The sequence below is a fragment of the Buteo buteo genome, chromosome 23, assembly GCF_964188355.1.
Source record: "Buteo buteo chromosome 23, bButBut1.hap1.1, whole genome shotgun sequence".
In the NCBI taxonomy this organism is placed as follows: Eukaryota; Metazoa; Chordata; class Aves; order Accipitriformes; family Accipitridae; genus Buteo; species Buteo buteo.
The window spans coordinates 6,786,139-6,801,996 of NC_134193.1; the positions used below are offsets into that span (position 1 = coordinate 6,786,139).

A 15,858-nucleotide genomic window follows, 5' to 3' on the forward strand; every position below is an offset into this window, starting at 1 on the left:
TCATCCCCAGTGGGGTAGATCATGACTTCATGAAAGGTCATTTTGCCTTTGCTGTGTGCATGCTGCATCCAAAGCAAAACCAGGATGGAGAGAACTTCCAGGCATGGTCACCCTGGAAATTTCAGTGGGCTTGCCCCACTGGCAGGGAAGCCCCCAAGACTTATTGCACTTACCCATGTGCCTTGTCCTTGCTTTCCTTATCACATGCAAATTTTTCTTCCAAATCCCTGGGAGCCCTGCAGTATGCACCAAACCAGTTACCTGCCATGCTGCAGTACTAACAGGTTTTTTCTGTGTCCTCTGGAGCAAATGCAAAGAGAATTTGCCCCCCTTTTCTCCCCTTCCAGCAATTCACCTGTTTAGATGCAAACCTGCGGAATGAAAGTATGAAAACTACTTCAGACTGGTGCTCAAATGACAGAGCAATCTAGGTATTGGCATAGCTGGACTAAAGCTTTTCTTCTTATCCAGATGGCATGCCTGCTAGGTAACCCCTTTTAAAAGTGTTCAGCCGTTACATGTGCAACTCTCTGGGATGCAGCAGAGAGGATTCACTGCATTCCTGAAGATCAGTTTGTTAATGGAAGTATTTGGCTTAATTAATTAACATAATGACAATTCTGCAGAGTCTTGGAGATGGGAATGATGCTGAGTGTGGTCAGGGCTGGGATGAAGTTGGAGCAGAGCAGCGGGACTCACGGTGAGCCTGCAGAGGATACCAATTTCTTTGTCACGTGGTGTTTCTAGGTTAGGATTTTTTTTCAGTGACATGAACTATTGCACCAGGCACAGACTTTTCACACCTTGTGCCTTGAACCTCCATGGAAATAATAAGGTTGACTTTTCTCTCCCAGCCCAAGAGATCTTTTGGTGGCTTTTGCAGAAAGAGGCATCCAAAGTACCACTGCTTCAAGTTAGGTGAGAAAAAAACCCTTGCCCAACAAGAGATCACAGATGAGCTTTCCCAAGATAAAACAAAGGGGGATGAGGCAGGCAGTTTTATTCTTTAGTTCTTTTTGTGCCTGTTTGCTGTATGTCTTGGAGATCTGCTTGCCAGCATGCTGAGTGGGAAGCAGTGGAAAAACTCAGTATCATGGGGCAAACAGCACTAAAATAGCTTTATTTATTTTCCTTTCTGGAGTATACACTTTAGTCACTTGTCTCGCACTTGGATACAACTCTGCAGACTACCAGGTGCCAGCATTGACATCCAGAAGGTTTAATATTGCAAAAGAATATTGGATTCAATCCTGGTGTACTTGGGGCAAATCTGGAGGACTTTTGGTGAAATGGTGAAGACATTTTGAACTGACAGCAGGCCAGCTAAAGCCATTTTTTCATTTGATGAATTGCAGTTGGTTTTTTTACTGTCTTTTATTCTTTTTTTTTTCTTCCTGGCTTAGTCATCTCAATTCCTATTGCATATCCCCCATTGTTCTCAAAACATCCCATTTTATGAGCTGATACTACACACCTTGTAACTCATAAGCAGATCTTCATTGTCTCCACTTGTTTCTTGGCACAATGAGATTCAAGAATACCTTCTTACTCATTTTTCACTCTCTTTACTCCCTTCCTAAGGAACTTATAGGTAGAAGGGCAACAAAATAGCATAAAGAAATTAAAAATAAATGCAGGCAGCGCTGGAAGGTCAGAATGGGGCATCATTCTCTGTGATGGCAAGAGATGTGATGTGAACTCCTCTAATTACAGGTTGGGTTAGACCCCATGTATTGGAAATAAGGCATTTTCTCTAATGCCAGCATCATATTTGAGCTTTCAGTTCTGCTTTCAAGTTCCTGGATGCCATATCCTGATCACTAAGTGTCCCCAGGTTTCAAGGGAGGCTTTGGTACCTTTGTAAGGGCTGCAGGTGGGCTAACCTCCCATAAATCCAGGGCCACAAAAATGCCTAAGAGGTATAGGAATTTGGTAGCCGTGACACCCACACAGGAGTGGGCTTGGCAATGTCGATCTTCAGCTCAACCCTTTCCTAATTTTTTTGTCTCCTGTTTTCTCATTGACCAGCTGTACAATGGGACCCTGAAGCGGGATGTGGAGAACAGGCGCTACAGCTCCTACAGCCAGATGGAGGGCTGGGGCAGCAAGCACTACAGCAAGGCTGTCTGCAGCCCCACCAGGGCCGGCAGCGACTACTGCTTTGTGCAGAACATCAAGAGCAGCCGGAGCGAGCCCGACCTCTACTGCGAACCACCCCGGGGCACACTGAGGAAGAGTCAGGTGGGAGGCCGGGCAGAGCACAAGGCAACCTTGAACCGCCAGAGCATCTACAGCAGCTGTAGCACCCAGCAAGGAACTACCAGGACAAGTAAAAAAATGCCGGCACGAGCCCTCTCCTGCCCCTCAAGCAACAAGCCCGATGTGGTCTATGCCCAGCCCATGATGAGCTGCAAGCAAGATGTGGTTTATGGACAGGCTCAGTCCAGCTCCAAGTAAGTCTGCTGCAATGGGCTGAATCTGAGTAAATGTAGACATCTTCTGTGGAGGTCTGCCATCAGAGCTAGTCACCTGAGCTGTTTTATAGCCACTGGAGATCTGCTCACCAGTGCACACTGTGCTTAATCGCATCCTGCAGTAGAGCCTAAAGTGGGTCAGATGAGTCACACTCTTAAAGGGCTTATTTCTTTTCATGAGCTATGGAGGAAAACCAATATGACTGGCTCAGTGTATATATCTCTGCTGTAGCTGTGTGACGTTGGGCAAGATGATCTCCCAGTCTCTGTGGTGGTATTAACTGACAGCTCCTTTGCAAGAGAGAGGTGAAGGAGGTGGGGAGGTGAAGAGCAGAAAGCCTGCTGTGCAGTTTGGGTGCTTTTCCCGATTGTTACACTGTTTTGATTTGGCAGAAAACAAACCTAAAAATCAACTAACTTTGAAGGAGTTGACTCCTGACGGTCTGACTCAGAACAGAGCTGAGAATCTGCTGAGTGGTCATATTTACCCCTGTGTCTTTCTACCCAGCCCTTGCTTCATTCACCCAAAGGTCTGATTTGGGTTCCAGAAAAAAATTGAGTCAGAAATGGAAATAAATAGCCTAATTGGAATGATTTACCTAGCCAGAAAAGAGGAGGGAATGGAAGCTGTTCAATTCCTTCCTATCCAGAGCATCCAGTCCCATTGGGGTTAGGAATTATGCAAGGGTGGAGGATGGTCCTTCATGTCTCAGCATCAGGCCCCTTCCTGTAAATGTTGCCTACAACAATAGGGCATGTAAAACACACCAGTGAGCTCAGACACTCCCAAGTTGGTATATCTGTGCAATGCAGCAGAGCTGTCACTAAAAAAAAAAACTAGTGGAGTTTTGATGGCATTACAGTGATGTTGATTAAAAGCTGCCCTGATGCTGATGGCTACGCTGCCTCTGGCTCTGGAGCACCAACCACAGCCTTGGAAGAGATTTGGTCTGCACAAACTATAGTCTTGGAAAACTATGGTTTGCAAGTTTTGAACTCCAAAACATTGCAGTTCAAGGTTGCAGTGTTTTACTGGGCTGGAGAAGGAGGGTCTACATCTTCCACAAGCATTCCCAGGGGCTACTGCACTACCGTTGCTGCATCACTGTCATATACAGCCTGCCCTGCACCAACACAGAAGTCACAACTCCCAGACAGACGTGGCAGCTTGTCACACAAATCCTAGGAGCTCCCGAGCTCATTCCTGGTGGTCCCTGGTCCAAAAGAGAATTTGCACACTGCAGCATAAGTGTGAGACTAATTAACAGGGCTCATAGCCTTTGTCATAACTCACACCAAAGGCCTGAGATTGTTGAGCCGTTGACCCAAGTTGTGATGCAGATATTAAGAAACCTGTCATCGTCGTCCCCCCAGTCAGCAGTGTGAGCCAAATCATGCTCTTTTTCACATCTGAATGTTGATTTCCAGATTTCTCTGCTCAGCCTCCCTCATTTTGTATTGAGTAGAAGTATGTCCCAGAGCATCTATGCCAAGAAATGTCACTCACCTGTTAGCATGTTGTCATGAAAACTTAACTTCCCATGTGCTAGTTATTTCATGTTTAACACATGCAAAATTAGCCCTGGCCAACCTGGAGCACCAGTGGCATTGGCTTGCTGCTTTCAGAAGCTTAGTAATTCCTCTGGAATAGGAAACGGAGAAGTTACATAAACTGCAAGTAACTTGTTCTAGAGAATTTCTGACTAAAGAGCATAAAAGTGTAGTGGGAGGGATGGCAGAATGATTAAATATGGGACTACAGCCAGCTTCTGCCTAGGGAAAATACTGCTTTTGAGAAGTTAGTCCCGGGCAGGCAGGCTCTCTCCAAAGCAAGCCCTGCTCTGCACTGCACTGCACTCACAGTTATAGACTTGGTCATTTCTTTGGAAAGGTCACTTGAAGAATAATGGCATTTTCTGAAGAGAAGGAGAACTGCTGTTGTGAGAGGAATACTTTCCAGCACTGGATGCCCTTTGGTTAGGGAGTGGTTCCATTTATACACTTCTCCTGGCTTGGGGCATAGCTAATCTGGCAGAACTGGTTCTGATGTGGAAACGTCGGGCTTCAAGTCGTAGGCTTAGCTGGGGCTGTGTCCCCTGAGTAAATCTGATTTGGCTGGGGTACACTCCCCTGCTTCGCATGAAACTGACTGCAAAACTAGATTAGTTTGGTGGGCAGTTTGTACAAGCGCTTCTGCTCTTGACTCAAAGGAGATGAGGTTGGCAGCAGTTGTCCTTAAAGTTTTGGAAACATACTAGTGAGCTGTTGTCTTTGAAAAAATTACTTATTTGGAAGGCCTTTAGCCCTTATAAATGTCTGGCAGGCCACTGTTAGCCTTGGTCTGTAGTGTGCTTTTGTTGGGAAGGGGCTTTCAAAGATGGGTTAGGACCATATCTGGGCTCTCTTTGCTGTGTAGAACTGTTTCTGGTTGGAGGATTCCACACTTGGAGAGCTTGATCTTCATTTGAGTAGCCTGATCTTTGAGTAGGGAGAGGTTTGCTTGTAGGCATCCCATTATTAGCTTCTGCATGCAGGAAGAGGGCTTAGCTGGGTAATAGCTGCTGGTAGTTCCCTGTTTGGGGCTCTGCTCTTCCTATTCTAGTAGTTCTTCAGGTAGAGTTTTTGCCTTCATAACAAGGATAATTTTGTGTTCAGTTTTCATGCTGTAAATCTCCTGTGTGGGTGTCTATCTTGTCTGCAGGTTAGCAAACCGTCTCTATGAGCAAGGGAAGGGCTAGATAGTTTCCAGGCTTTCAGAGGTGATCCAGTGGGGTGATTTCCATTGCTGTGAGAGTGATTACAGTGGGACCTATGATCCCTGGGTCTGTCTGTGATACAAAATTGCTTTGTAATTCAGTGACTGAGGACAGTGTCAGTATTGGTCCAAGAGTGGTGCTTCTCAGGTGTCCAGTGCTACAGATCTGATCTCCTTGGATGGTGTAAGATGAAAAAGGGGTCGTTGGATGTTCTCAGGTAGTGAGAGTATCAAAATGCAAGAACTGTCAAACTATCTGTACTGAACAGTTCTTCTGCATTTGGTCACAAAGTTATTTAATTTCTGGAATTATTCTTGATTGTGTGATTGTTTCCATTTATTGAACTGTCTTTGGCTGTGTAAGACTTAGAAGAGCTGTCTCTTTAATAACTATCTGTCAGAAAAGTCCTTCCTCTTACAGAAGCAACTCTAGTTGATGAAAGCACCTTTCCTCCAGTTAGCTGATGAGTAGTTTAACACCTAAATGTTTTTTTGGAAAAAACATTCTATGATTCAATGATAAACTAAACTGTGATGTAGGGTTTTACTCACCCCATAGCATTGGTTCTGGTAGTGAAATCTGAGGTTTGCACTGTTTGTTCAGATCAGGAGGTGAAACAGTACTGACTTGCTTTGAGAAACCTCCTCCTGAACTATATTGTCTTCCACCACCCCTGTCGTTATGATCCTGCCTCATTGGATGTCCCTTCCAGACATACTTCTCTATAACCACTCAGGAGCTTAAGCCTTTGTAAACATTATGTCATATCTGGAACAACATTTCCAAGCTCACTATATCTCTCCTGGGCTCAGAATTTCATGGGTTATTCTGGTGGCTCCTGCCCAAAAAGCAGTTCTCAATGAGCAGCACTCACATTTTGCCACAATACAGCTCTCTGGAGTGAGTCCTTCTACCTGATAGAGCTGGAGGGAGTCTTTTGGGTGTCCAGGAGTCCCTCTTCTCCGTGGAATCCTTCTCCTTTTTGGGCTCTCATGACATCCTGCAGATCTGCAGCCTTTCATCCTGGAAACCGGCAGCAATAGTGGTTTCAGCAGCTGGTGAAGACTATGCATATTTGCCTGCTTTTAACCATTTCCTCTGATGGCTGGTACTTGCAACATGCTCCAAGTGATGGTGTGCCATCTTGAGCTAGCCAGCTTTCAGCTAAATAACATGTGGCAATTCAGCCCAGTCAGGAAAAAAAGTTTCTACATCCTCCTTGGTCATCAGGCAGCGATAACAAGAAGCAGTAATAAAGGATGTAATGTTTAATGCATCCTAGAAAACTTTGAGTCTTTGTCCCCCCACAGCTGGAACTTGAGATACAAGAAAACTGTGGCTACCACTGGCTGACACTGTATTAGTGCTGCTTGCAGATGTATTTCATGTAGTGCCTCAGATACCACATGCACATGGGACTGACAGCCCAGGGCCAGACTAGATCATGATGCGTGGTGGTTGTGGCTCTGCAATAGTCTGTGCAGTAGTCAGCTGGTTAAGTACATATCACTTCTTTAGGAGATGCCTGCATCTCAGCTGGGTGCTCCTGTTGCCCTTGCAGAGATGCAGTCAGCGGCCAATGGAGCTGAAATCTGAGGTAGGTCAGTGAGTTACCCCCTAACAAAGTCAGTGCCTCTTGGTTGACTTCAGGGGAAACCCCGGTGTCTGAGCTGGAGACATTACTGAGAGGCCAGGTTAATCTCACCCCTTGTGAAGGATTTAGGGTGTTCTCATTTGTGAAGATGAAGAGGTGAGCTGGGGTGTCTGCAGACATTCCCCAGCTTGAGGGTTGCTGATATGGATCAGGAGCCATTAATGGACACCTACAGTATGTGTTGTCTTCCATAATACCACATGCACCTTTGGCATCATTTTAAGACGTGGATGTATTTCCCTTTGGTGTTCTCTGTATATAGGAGAAAAAGACTAAAACACCTTATTAGAGATCATGTGAAAGCAAGGCTTTCTCAAGGCACCTGAAAATACATAATATCTTAGTGCTACTCTGTTAAAGGCCTTGAACACCCTGGCTGGCAGCTATGGAGAAGGCAGTAAAGGCGGGGGCAACCCTTTGGATTTTCCATATGGTCATATTTCTCTATGGTGATGCTGACTTGGCCCCAGCCGAGCTGCAACAGCCTCTGTGAACTGTGGCTAAAGTTCAGGGATAGTAAATGTGTGTTTCATAACCATTCCTTCCCAGGCAGGAGCTCAGTCTCTCTGGAAATACTATAAACAGTGAAAACACATAAAAGTTATTCAAAGAGTCAGAAAAGGTACTGAGAGTGTTTTCCTCTCTTTTGGGATAAATAAAGGTGATCAGTATCAAAACATAAATTCTCCAGAGCTATGCCACGCAATGAAAGCAGAACCAAGCATGATGATAAGCACCTTCATTTTGCTTTGTTCTTTTTGGGGTAAACTGCCTCTAAAAATTACTCTTTCACAGTGCTGGCTTCTTGTGACGTGAATTTGTCTGCACTGTGCATTTGCACCCAAACCAATTGCTGTGGATCTGTGTGTGATGCTGTCCTGGCAGGGTTCATATCATTGCACATGGTGAGGATCTCCTCCTCCCCAGTTCACTGTCAATCTGTGCCCATCTTCCCTAGTACCTAGCCACCAAGCAAAGCCCAAGGGGAAGCTCCAGCTGAGCTTCCAGTGGCATCAAAACCTTGGTGCCATGTCCCAGAGGTGGATATGGCTGCTTGGTGTGGAGCATGGCTATTGGGTTTGCTCCAGTGTGGCCTGATGGGAAGGCTTGGATGTGCTAGGCACTCTGGTTTGCATGTCTTCACTCTGATTTTTTTAATGAACAAAAGAATTTGTTAGAGTTTTCTGACTTCCTCCTCTCCTGGGACTTGTAGCCCTAACAACTAGGATGGAGATATAGATCTGATTAACACAAACCAATCTGCTAAGAGAAAGTGAACGAAAGGCATTAGCATCAAATGAGGGAATTTGCCTTTCTGTGATACTGATCCTCTTAAGTATTTGTTTCCCTTCCACACCTGAATCTGATCATCTAATTTGTCTGCTGTTGAATCATTTCTAATTGAGGTCTCTCCCCATTCTGATTGTCTCTTTCTTGTGGAAGAAGAACAGCCTTTGGAGCTCTTCCTACCAGGCACATTGGCCCAGATTGGAGATGGCCGCAGTCCAAGAATTTGTTTTGGAGCAGGCTGTTGTTCTCCTGGTGTAGATCTGGTTAGGAATATCCCTGACTGGCTGATGAACAATCTCCCATTAGCATGGGCTTTGCCACAGTGATTACATTTTCAGCTAGGAGAAATCGCTGCTTCTTCTCGGGTGGCATAACAGCCCATGCTCACCCTTTGTGAACTTCTCCTGTTGGTGAGCTAGGAGGGGAAATGCAACCTTCCCCATTTTTTCCCACACAGGACTGGATCTGGATACCTAGTTTTTCCCTGCTGAAGGAGGGTTTGGCCTTTTTATGGAGTGGATGTGTAGAAAATTGCTTCCTTGAGTCGCTGGGCCAAGTGGACATCTTTCTTTCTCATAAAAAGTGCACCTGTTTTAGGGGTTTTCTCAATTTGGTAAATTAAAAAGAAAAAAAAAATCACCATTATTACATATGCTGCATGGCAATGACCTAGTATTTTTATTAATATGCCTCCCTCCTCACACTGCCAACCCAGGTCTGAACTCTTAAAGGAGAAGTCCCTCTGGTGCTACTCATGCTGGATCCATTGGTGTTTTAGCTCTTTTGTGTGTCTCAGGAGCATGAAAAGAACTAAGAAAATCACAGCATCTTGGATCCAAACAAAAAATTTCTGAGGTTCCATAGTTTCTAGTTTAAACTTTGTCTTTCCAGTTTCATGTTTCCTTGTTGCAAGTGTAATGGAAGTTTCTTGGAGCCAAGTTTTGATAGAGGTTCAAACTGATGAAAAATCTTATGATGAAGTGATGTTTTATTGTTAGTGTAGAAAAAAAAGTGGAATGAGTTTTATCTAACCTTAGACATTGAACGCTTAAGGTCTAATCCAAGACTGTTGTCTACCATTCCTGTATACCAACAGAGGCAGAAGCATCTCCAGAGGGCAGGTCTTCCTGTCTTAGGAAAAATGTCTAAGACACAAAGGCAAGCTGTTCTTTGGAAGCACCTATTTCTCTCCATTGACTACACAGGTGCTTAAATGAGTAATTTAAACTGGGTGCAACTTTATACCAGTGAGGGTAGGGGAGACAAAACAGTCTTTCATGCTGTCTTCCAGTGTCACAATATAATTGTTGGTTTTTGATATTTTGTATGAAATTTGCAATAGAATTGTAGATATTATTCACTGTTCTGTGCTGTGTGGAGGTCAACCTTTGGATGGTTAAGGACAAAATATTTTATCTTACTGTAAGCTGCTTGCAGTGGTGACCACACTTCAGTGTCCTTTCTAGACCTTTATTCATAACATTTCTTTGGCACAATCAAAATGAGTCTGCATATCTCATGCCTAAGAAGAAGCCTCTCCCTTGTAGTAATATTTAATACTTCAAATGTAATAGGTTCATTTAAAGACCTTATTAAAAAACACTGTTTTGTTAGTCTATCGGATTGTCTGAAGATGATGAGGCCCTCTACATAGTCACTCACTAGTATGACATGGAGCAAGAGCTTATATACAAATTAATGTCGTTCAAACAGGAACTCATCTCCCCGATCTCCAGGTAAAACTCCCCATCAGTCACAACTGGATCCTGAACAGGGAATAACATCAGTCAGGCACAATGATGACCTAGTTGTCCTAGTAAAGCCCCACGCTTTTTGATTTCATCTGCTGTTAACAAAACCTTTCCCATTTACAAAGCCTTTCCCATTTGTATCCCGTCACTGCTGAAATAGTAATAACCAAACAGGAGTTTGGGTTTTGATTCTTCTCAGTCCTGAACTTTACGTGGTCATTTACTCTGATGCAAATTAATGTGGACCCTGCTGCCGTGAGCAGAGATCCTGCTGCAGCCAGCTGCAGGCCTAAGATGCAAGGATGCTAAGAAGAGATAGTAACTTTTATTAGACTGACTGATACAATAGGAAACACAGACAAGCTTTGCAGTCCAGAGCCCCTTCATTAGTCTGAAAGTTTGTACCCTTTTCTAATTTTATGTGGTTAAAACATCACAGATGATGCTAAGTACAAGCCAAAGAGAGCAGAACCTTCATATTTCTAGACAAGCGGACAAATCTTCAGGTGTTTGTATTTTCCCCAAGGTTTCAGTACTGCTTCAAGCCAGAGGGATTCATACCCTTCTTCTGGAGTCTGTCGGCACATTCTTTACCTATAACAGGGGATGATGACAGTGGCCAGCTTTTATGAAGAGCTTGGAGACTACCAATGTAAACATACCCTGGAAGCAGGATGTCTCAGTGCTATTATTAGTATTTCATAAACTCAATATTTGTCCATCCCATCACTCCAGACATGCCTGTCACCTTTTTATAAGGGATCTGCTCTAGCCTCCGAAGACCATCAACTGCCCTCACATTTTTGCTTCCACCACATCTCACATCAAAGGATCACATGCTGTGGGAAAAGCATCTGCCTAATTTAGATTGTCCTAATAACCTGACGGATGGTTTCACTCTTGTCCACTAATTCTTTTATTTGAGGAAAAATGAATACTGGTTCTCTGTTCGTTAAACCTTCCACTTCAGGCATGATTAGACATTTAGCACCTCAACCGAGCTTTTATATTCTGTCTCCTTTGTTTCTGGATAGACTGGATCCATAATTTATTAGCCTTAGTGTCCTCCACTGTATAATTTCCACTTTTAGCATCTCTTTTTTTGAGATGGAGAAATGCACTAGGGGTGCACCATGTAGTTTATGTGGCAATGTGATAATATTTTACATTTTGTAATTGATTCCTTCCTAATAATTCCCAGTACTGATGTAGCCCTTTTGGCCAAGCACTCAACCCATGCTGTATTTCTTTTTAACACAGAATATGTGGTGATGAGATAGATGGTGGTACAATGACCATCCAGAAAGCCATACAACTTCTGTGCTCCTCTGATGACAAATACCAGGCCATGGGTGCTTACTACCTCCAGCACACCTGCTTCCAGGATGAGTCTGCCAAGCAAGAGGTGAGCAAACTCCTTCAGAGCTCTGCTGTCACACTGGATGTGATGCCACACGAGGTGGCTGAAACTGGTTTTCCTCAGTACCAAGGATCCATAGCTCCCCTTGATTTTTATGATGGAGCCTTATACCTCATTAGTTACACTCAGGAATTAATTAAGTAGATTTTTCAACTCTTAGTGGCCACTTTCTCTTAACAGTGATACGGAAGCAACCGTCCAGATGCAGTGTCTTCTTCTGGATGCAATTGTACCTGGTTCCACATGAATCTTTTGCTATCTCAGACCTGCAGTGTCAGAGCCACACAAAATTGCCCTAAATCCCACTGTGATCTTCACTGTGCATTGCCCAGTGACATTTCAGCCATTTCAGCCGTCTAAGCCAATGGGTTAATTAGTGCTCATGTACAAAAATATTTGATCAAACAGAAGCCTTTCTTATAGTGCAGCATACTTTTCTTATGCTCTTACTCTCCGATTACTAAATTTATGCCACCATGCAGCAAAGGAGGCACTCTCAAGGATGGATCTGCTGTCAAAAAAGTTTATCCCCACCCTGGCACGTTTGCATGCCATGCAAACACGGGTTTATCAAAATGCCATCCCTATAGAGGTGGTTTTCCATTTCCTGGCACAATAGTGGAGCTGGACATGCTGGCACAGTGTGGGGACGTACCTCTGTGCCCTTGCTGTGGCTGAACTGGGTGCAGGTACCCCAGCCCACATTACAGTCACAAATTGTGGGGTGGCCACACCCTTTGTTACCGTTGAAAACACTCTCTGAGCACTGGCCTGTCCCATTGCTTCCCAGAAAGATGTGTCAGAGCAGGTATGTGAGTCATCTGAGCACACGCTTGTTTTCTTTCCTCTCTAAAAGGTGCTCATTCATTTTCTATTGTCAGCAAATCTCCAGCTGATGGGTTGGTTTGTGCCAGGATGGGCTCCATGTGGGGTTGTGTCCCCGGGAGACCTGGTACAGAGGACATCCTGAGTGGGAACCCTCATCATTTTGGAGAGCTCAGCTGGAGCTGTCTTCAAACCTCCCTGGCATGAGTGTGGTGTCCTGCAGGTCAGGGTTCACACCCTTTCTGGTGCTGCCCCTGTTGAGTGCTGGAATATGGCCTAGTACTGCTCCTGGCTGACCTCGAGGGTGTTTACACTGTACTGTGACTATCCCTCTAAGCTCAGCCTGTGATTTCAGGATGCAGATAAATTACCATATCATGTCATTATATTGCTACAAGTGTCCTCTACAGATACGCAGAGCAACATTTTCACCTGATGCAAACTAATGGAGGTGGGTGAAAGTTTGTGGGAGCAAGCACATTTACATCAGCAAAGGATTCGGTCCATGGCCATTACTCATAGACATCCACATCTAGAGTTTAAGCTTCAACCTCAAGGCCAGCACCTTCATGCTCATGACCTATGGCCTGAACCAGACATGCCATCTGCAAGCTCTAGCCATCCTTTACTGCCAGGTCTGAGTATGTGTCATGTTGACTCCTTGCATTGCCGTGACAGTTCTCGTTGTCCCTGTCCCAGCAATGCTCTGCACACCATCCTGATGGCAGGATGTCTTTCCTGATACAGGTCTATCGGCTGGGGGGAATCGCCAAGCTCGTTGAGCTGCTCCGCAGCACAAACCAGAATGTACAGCGAGCAGCAGCTGGAGCCCTCCGAAATTTGGTCTTCAAGAATCCAACCAACAAGATAGAAACTCGGCGGCAGAATGGGATAAGGGAGTGCGTGAGCCTCCTACGGAGGACAGGGAACACTGAAATTCAGAAACAACTGACAGGTACACAGCAGACTGCTCAGCCCTCAGCAAGGATCATGGTCCTCCCTGCCTGTGGTCTGTGTTGCTCCAGCACACAAAGGCCCAGTAGCCATGGTGCTGCCATACCACAAAAGGGGTATATTATGCTCCTGTAACACAAAATGGCAACCTAAAACAGAAGGCAGAGGAGGTCTTGGCCCTTTGATGTCCCATAAGGGTTCTTCACATCATAAGTGCCCACTGGGGAAGCACCTGCCCTAGGTTTCCCCCCACAGCTGTGGTCACCCTGTCATTCCCATGCCTTTCTGTACCCCGTGCTGTTCCCAGGGAAGGCCAAGGGAGCTGGCATTCCCAATATGGTTGAGCACTGGTGTCTCGCCTTTTCTTGATGGATTGACATGAGTTTGTTGGTGTGACTGAGGTCTTGTGAGCAAGCCTTTACGAGATGCCTTCCCCCTGCAACCTAATGGCAATAAACACCAATTTTGGGAGGAGTGAGGATGCTTAGATGCCCACCTCCACATGATACCATGCTCCTGGTGCTCATCCTGCCTGTCTCCCATAGGGATGGACAGAGACTAGGGTTTAGGGCAGCCTCTTCACCGTTAGTTCAAAGAGGGATGGAATGAAGAAGGACTTTGGGGCTGGAATTCACCCTGACCTAAAGGAAGTTTCTAATGCATGGTGACCCTCTGCTTGAGCTTGTCTCCCACCTCCTTCCTAGGACTGCTCTGGAACCTCTCCTCCACCGATGAATTAAAAGAAGAGTTGATACAGGAGGCCCTCCCTGTCTTGACAGACTGTGTTATCATCCCTTTCTCTGGCTGGTCTGATGGCAGCTGCAATAGGACAAGAGAAATTATTGACCCAGAAGTATTCTTCAATGCTACAGGGTGTTTGAGGTGGGTCATCAAGCAGGGATTTACTGTAGCTTGTATCTGTTGACAAAAGCTGAATCTGTCTAAATCCTCTTACAATAAGCGAAAGACATGCTTACTGCAATTGTATTAACAAAAAATTCTCCTTGAGGAAGTTTTCCTGACTAAGGGAAGGTACAGAAAAAATTACATGTAAAATATTTTTCTTGGTAGCTTTTTTCTTTTTTTTTTTTTTTATATAAGTTTGTTCTTGCTAAGTCTCTGCTCAAAAAATCTAAGTTGCTTTGTCACAGGACAGCTGCAATACTGAAACCTGACAGTGTTCGGCTCAGACCAGGAAACTTGACACTTTTCACCCTTAGATTTTTGAGGCTTCCAAAGAAAATTTTGGTTGCTAGAAAACAAACTGGTTTTAGGTGACAAAAAGGCAGAATCCTCTACATGGGGAAAACAAGCATTTTCCCACTGATTTTAATAACTGTTTTAGTACAGAGCAGTCCCATTGCCCTGGACTTTTCCTGGATCATTCTATCAGACGGGTCAGCTACAAAACAGGAGGTGCTGACTGAGACCAGAGTAGTTTATTTTTTTCACAGGAAAGCCAAAGACCTTTTGTAGAGGATATTCGCCCTGACTTGCTATTTCTCCTACCACCCTCCTCCACTTGGATGCAAGCTCCTTGTCTCACTGGGAACAAGTGGGGGAAAAAAAATACCCTGTATAATTAGGTACTTTCATCAACTGAAGCTCTCCCTGAGGGAGTGCAGCACCAACCACACCCTTACCAGACATGCAGCTAGTAGGAGCTGTATCTGCTTATGAAACGAAATGGGTGAATATGGTAGGGGCCTTTTGAGACATGATACTATCATCTTCTGTGGCTGGGAACCATGTCTGAAAGATAGCGCGTGCTGCTCCCTTCCCTGTCTTGGAAGACACCTTCCCCATGCACTTGCACATTGGGATGTGTAGTGTATGTTGCATATGAGGTGCTCCATTTTTAAGACCATCTCAATGCACAAATGCCACAAAATACCCCATTAAAATGAAGGAAAGGGTATGATGATAGTTTGTGAAAGGAGGTCTCCGTGGAGTTTAACTCAAGGCAGGCTCTGTCTCCTGAGACTTATCACAGTCTGTGACAGTAATATCCAACAACGCCAGTGAAGACTGCCAGATGCAGGTCAGCAAGGCAGCTCAAACGGCTGGGGGGAGCAGGACTGGGGAGCAAGCCAAGTAAGGAAAGCAGGGCGGCTGGGTCCAGAGCCCCTGCTCCGAGGGGTGAGCCTGGATTGCTCTGACTCACTGCCCTGCCACATCATAATGCAGAGATGAGAACAGCCTTGGGTTTGCCCTGGGCTCGAGCCATTGCTGCTCAAGCATTTCTGGATTGCAGATGAATTCATGTTAATGAGGAGGCTGCAAATCACAGTGAACATCAAATCCAGTTCTGGAACGCCTGGAGTGAATATCTCACAACGACTGCCAACCTCTCTTTGTTTTTCATTTGCAAGCTACAAGGCAATAAAACAGGGAAGGAAAAAAAAACCAAAAAAACACAACAAAACAACAAAACCCATTTCCTGTTACTGGAAAAACTCCCCTGTCCTGGCAGCAATCAGTGCTCAGGAATACATTACAACATTACAAACTGGTCAGTCCCTCTGGTCAGAGCGATTGCTGCTCTTCAGCATCTCTGCCTCCATTTCCCATGCAAATGTTGCTGTTGACCCTGCATAGCTCCTTATGCAGGGTCAACAACCTTATGCACCTTCCTGATTTTCACAATAGTCCCAGATGGTCTTTATTCAGTCTACTCTTTGGAAACACCTCCAAGGAGGCAATGAGTCTGTGTAATGTCACATGCATAGCCTCT

At 45.0% G+C, this 15,858-nt stretch overlaps 1 protein-coding gene across 2 annotated transcripts in view; it reads left to right on the top strand.

The window, feature by feature from the left end:
• PKP1 (plakophilin 1) overlaps nt 1–15,858 on the top strand; it is a 47,065-nt gene that overhangs the window by 15,215 nt on the left and 15,992 nt on the right. For both annotated transcript variants that reach the window (XR_012654107.1, XM_075055345.1), the window contains exons 3-6: nt 2,029–2,453; nt 11,186–11,330; nt 12,918–13,125; nt 13,829–14,006. Coding sequence is in view for 1 of the 2 variants with exons in the window: in XM_075055345.1 (XP_074911446.1) it covers nt 2,029–2,453; nt 11,186–11,330; nt 12,918–13,125; nt 13,829–14,006 (956 nt within the window). In the remaining variant the exon portion in view is untranslated. The remainder of the gene's footprint in view (nt 1–2,028; nt 2,454–11,185; nt 11,331–12,917; nt 13,126–13,828; nt 14,007–15,858) is intronic.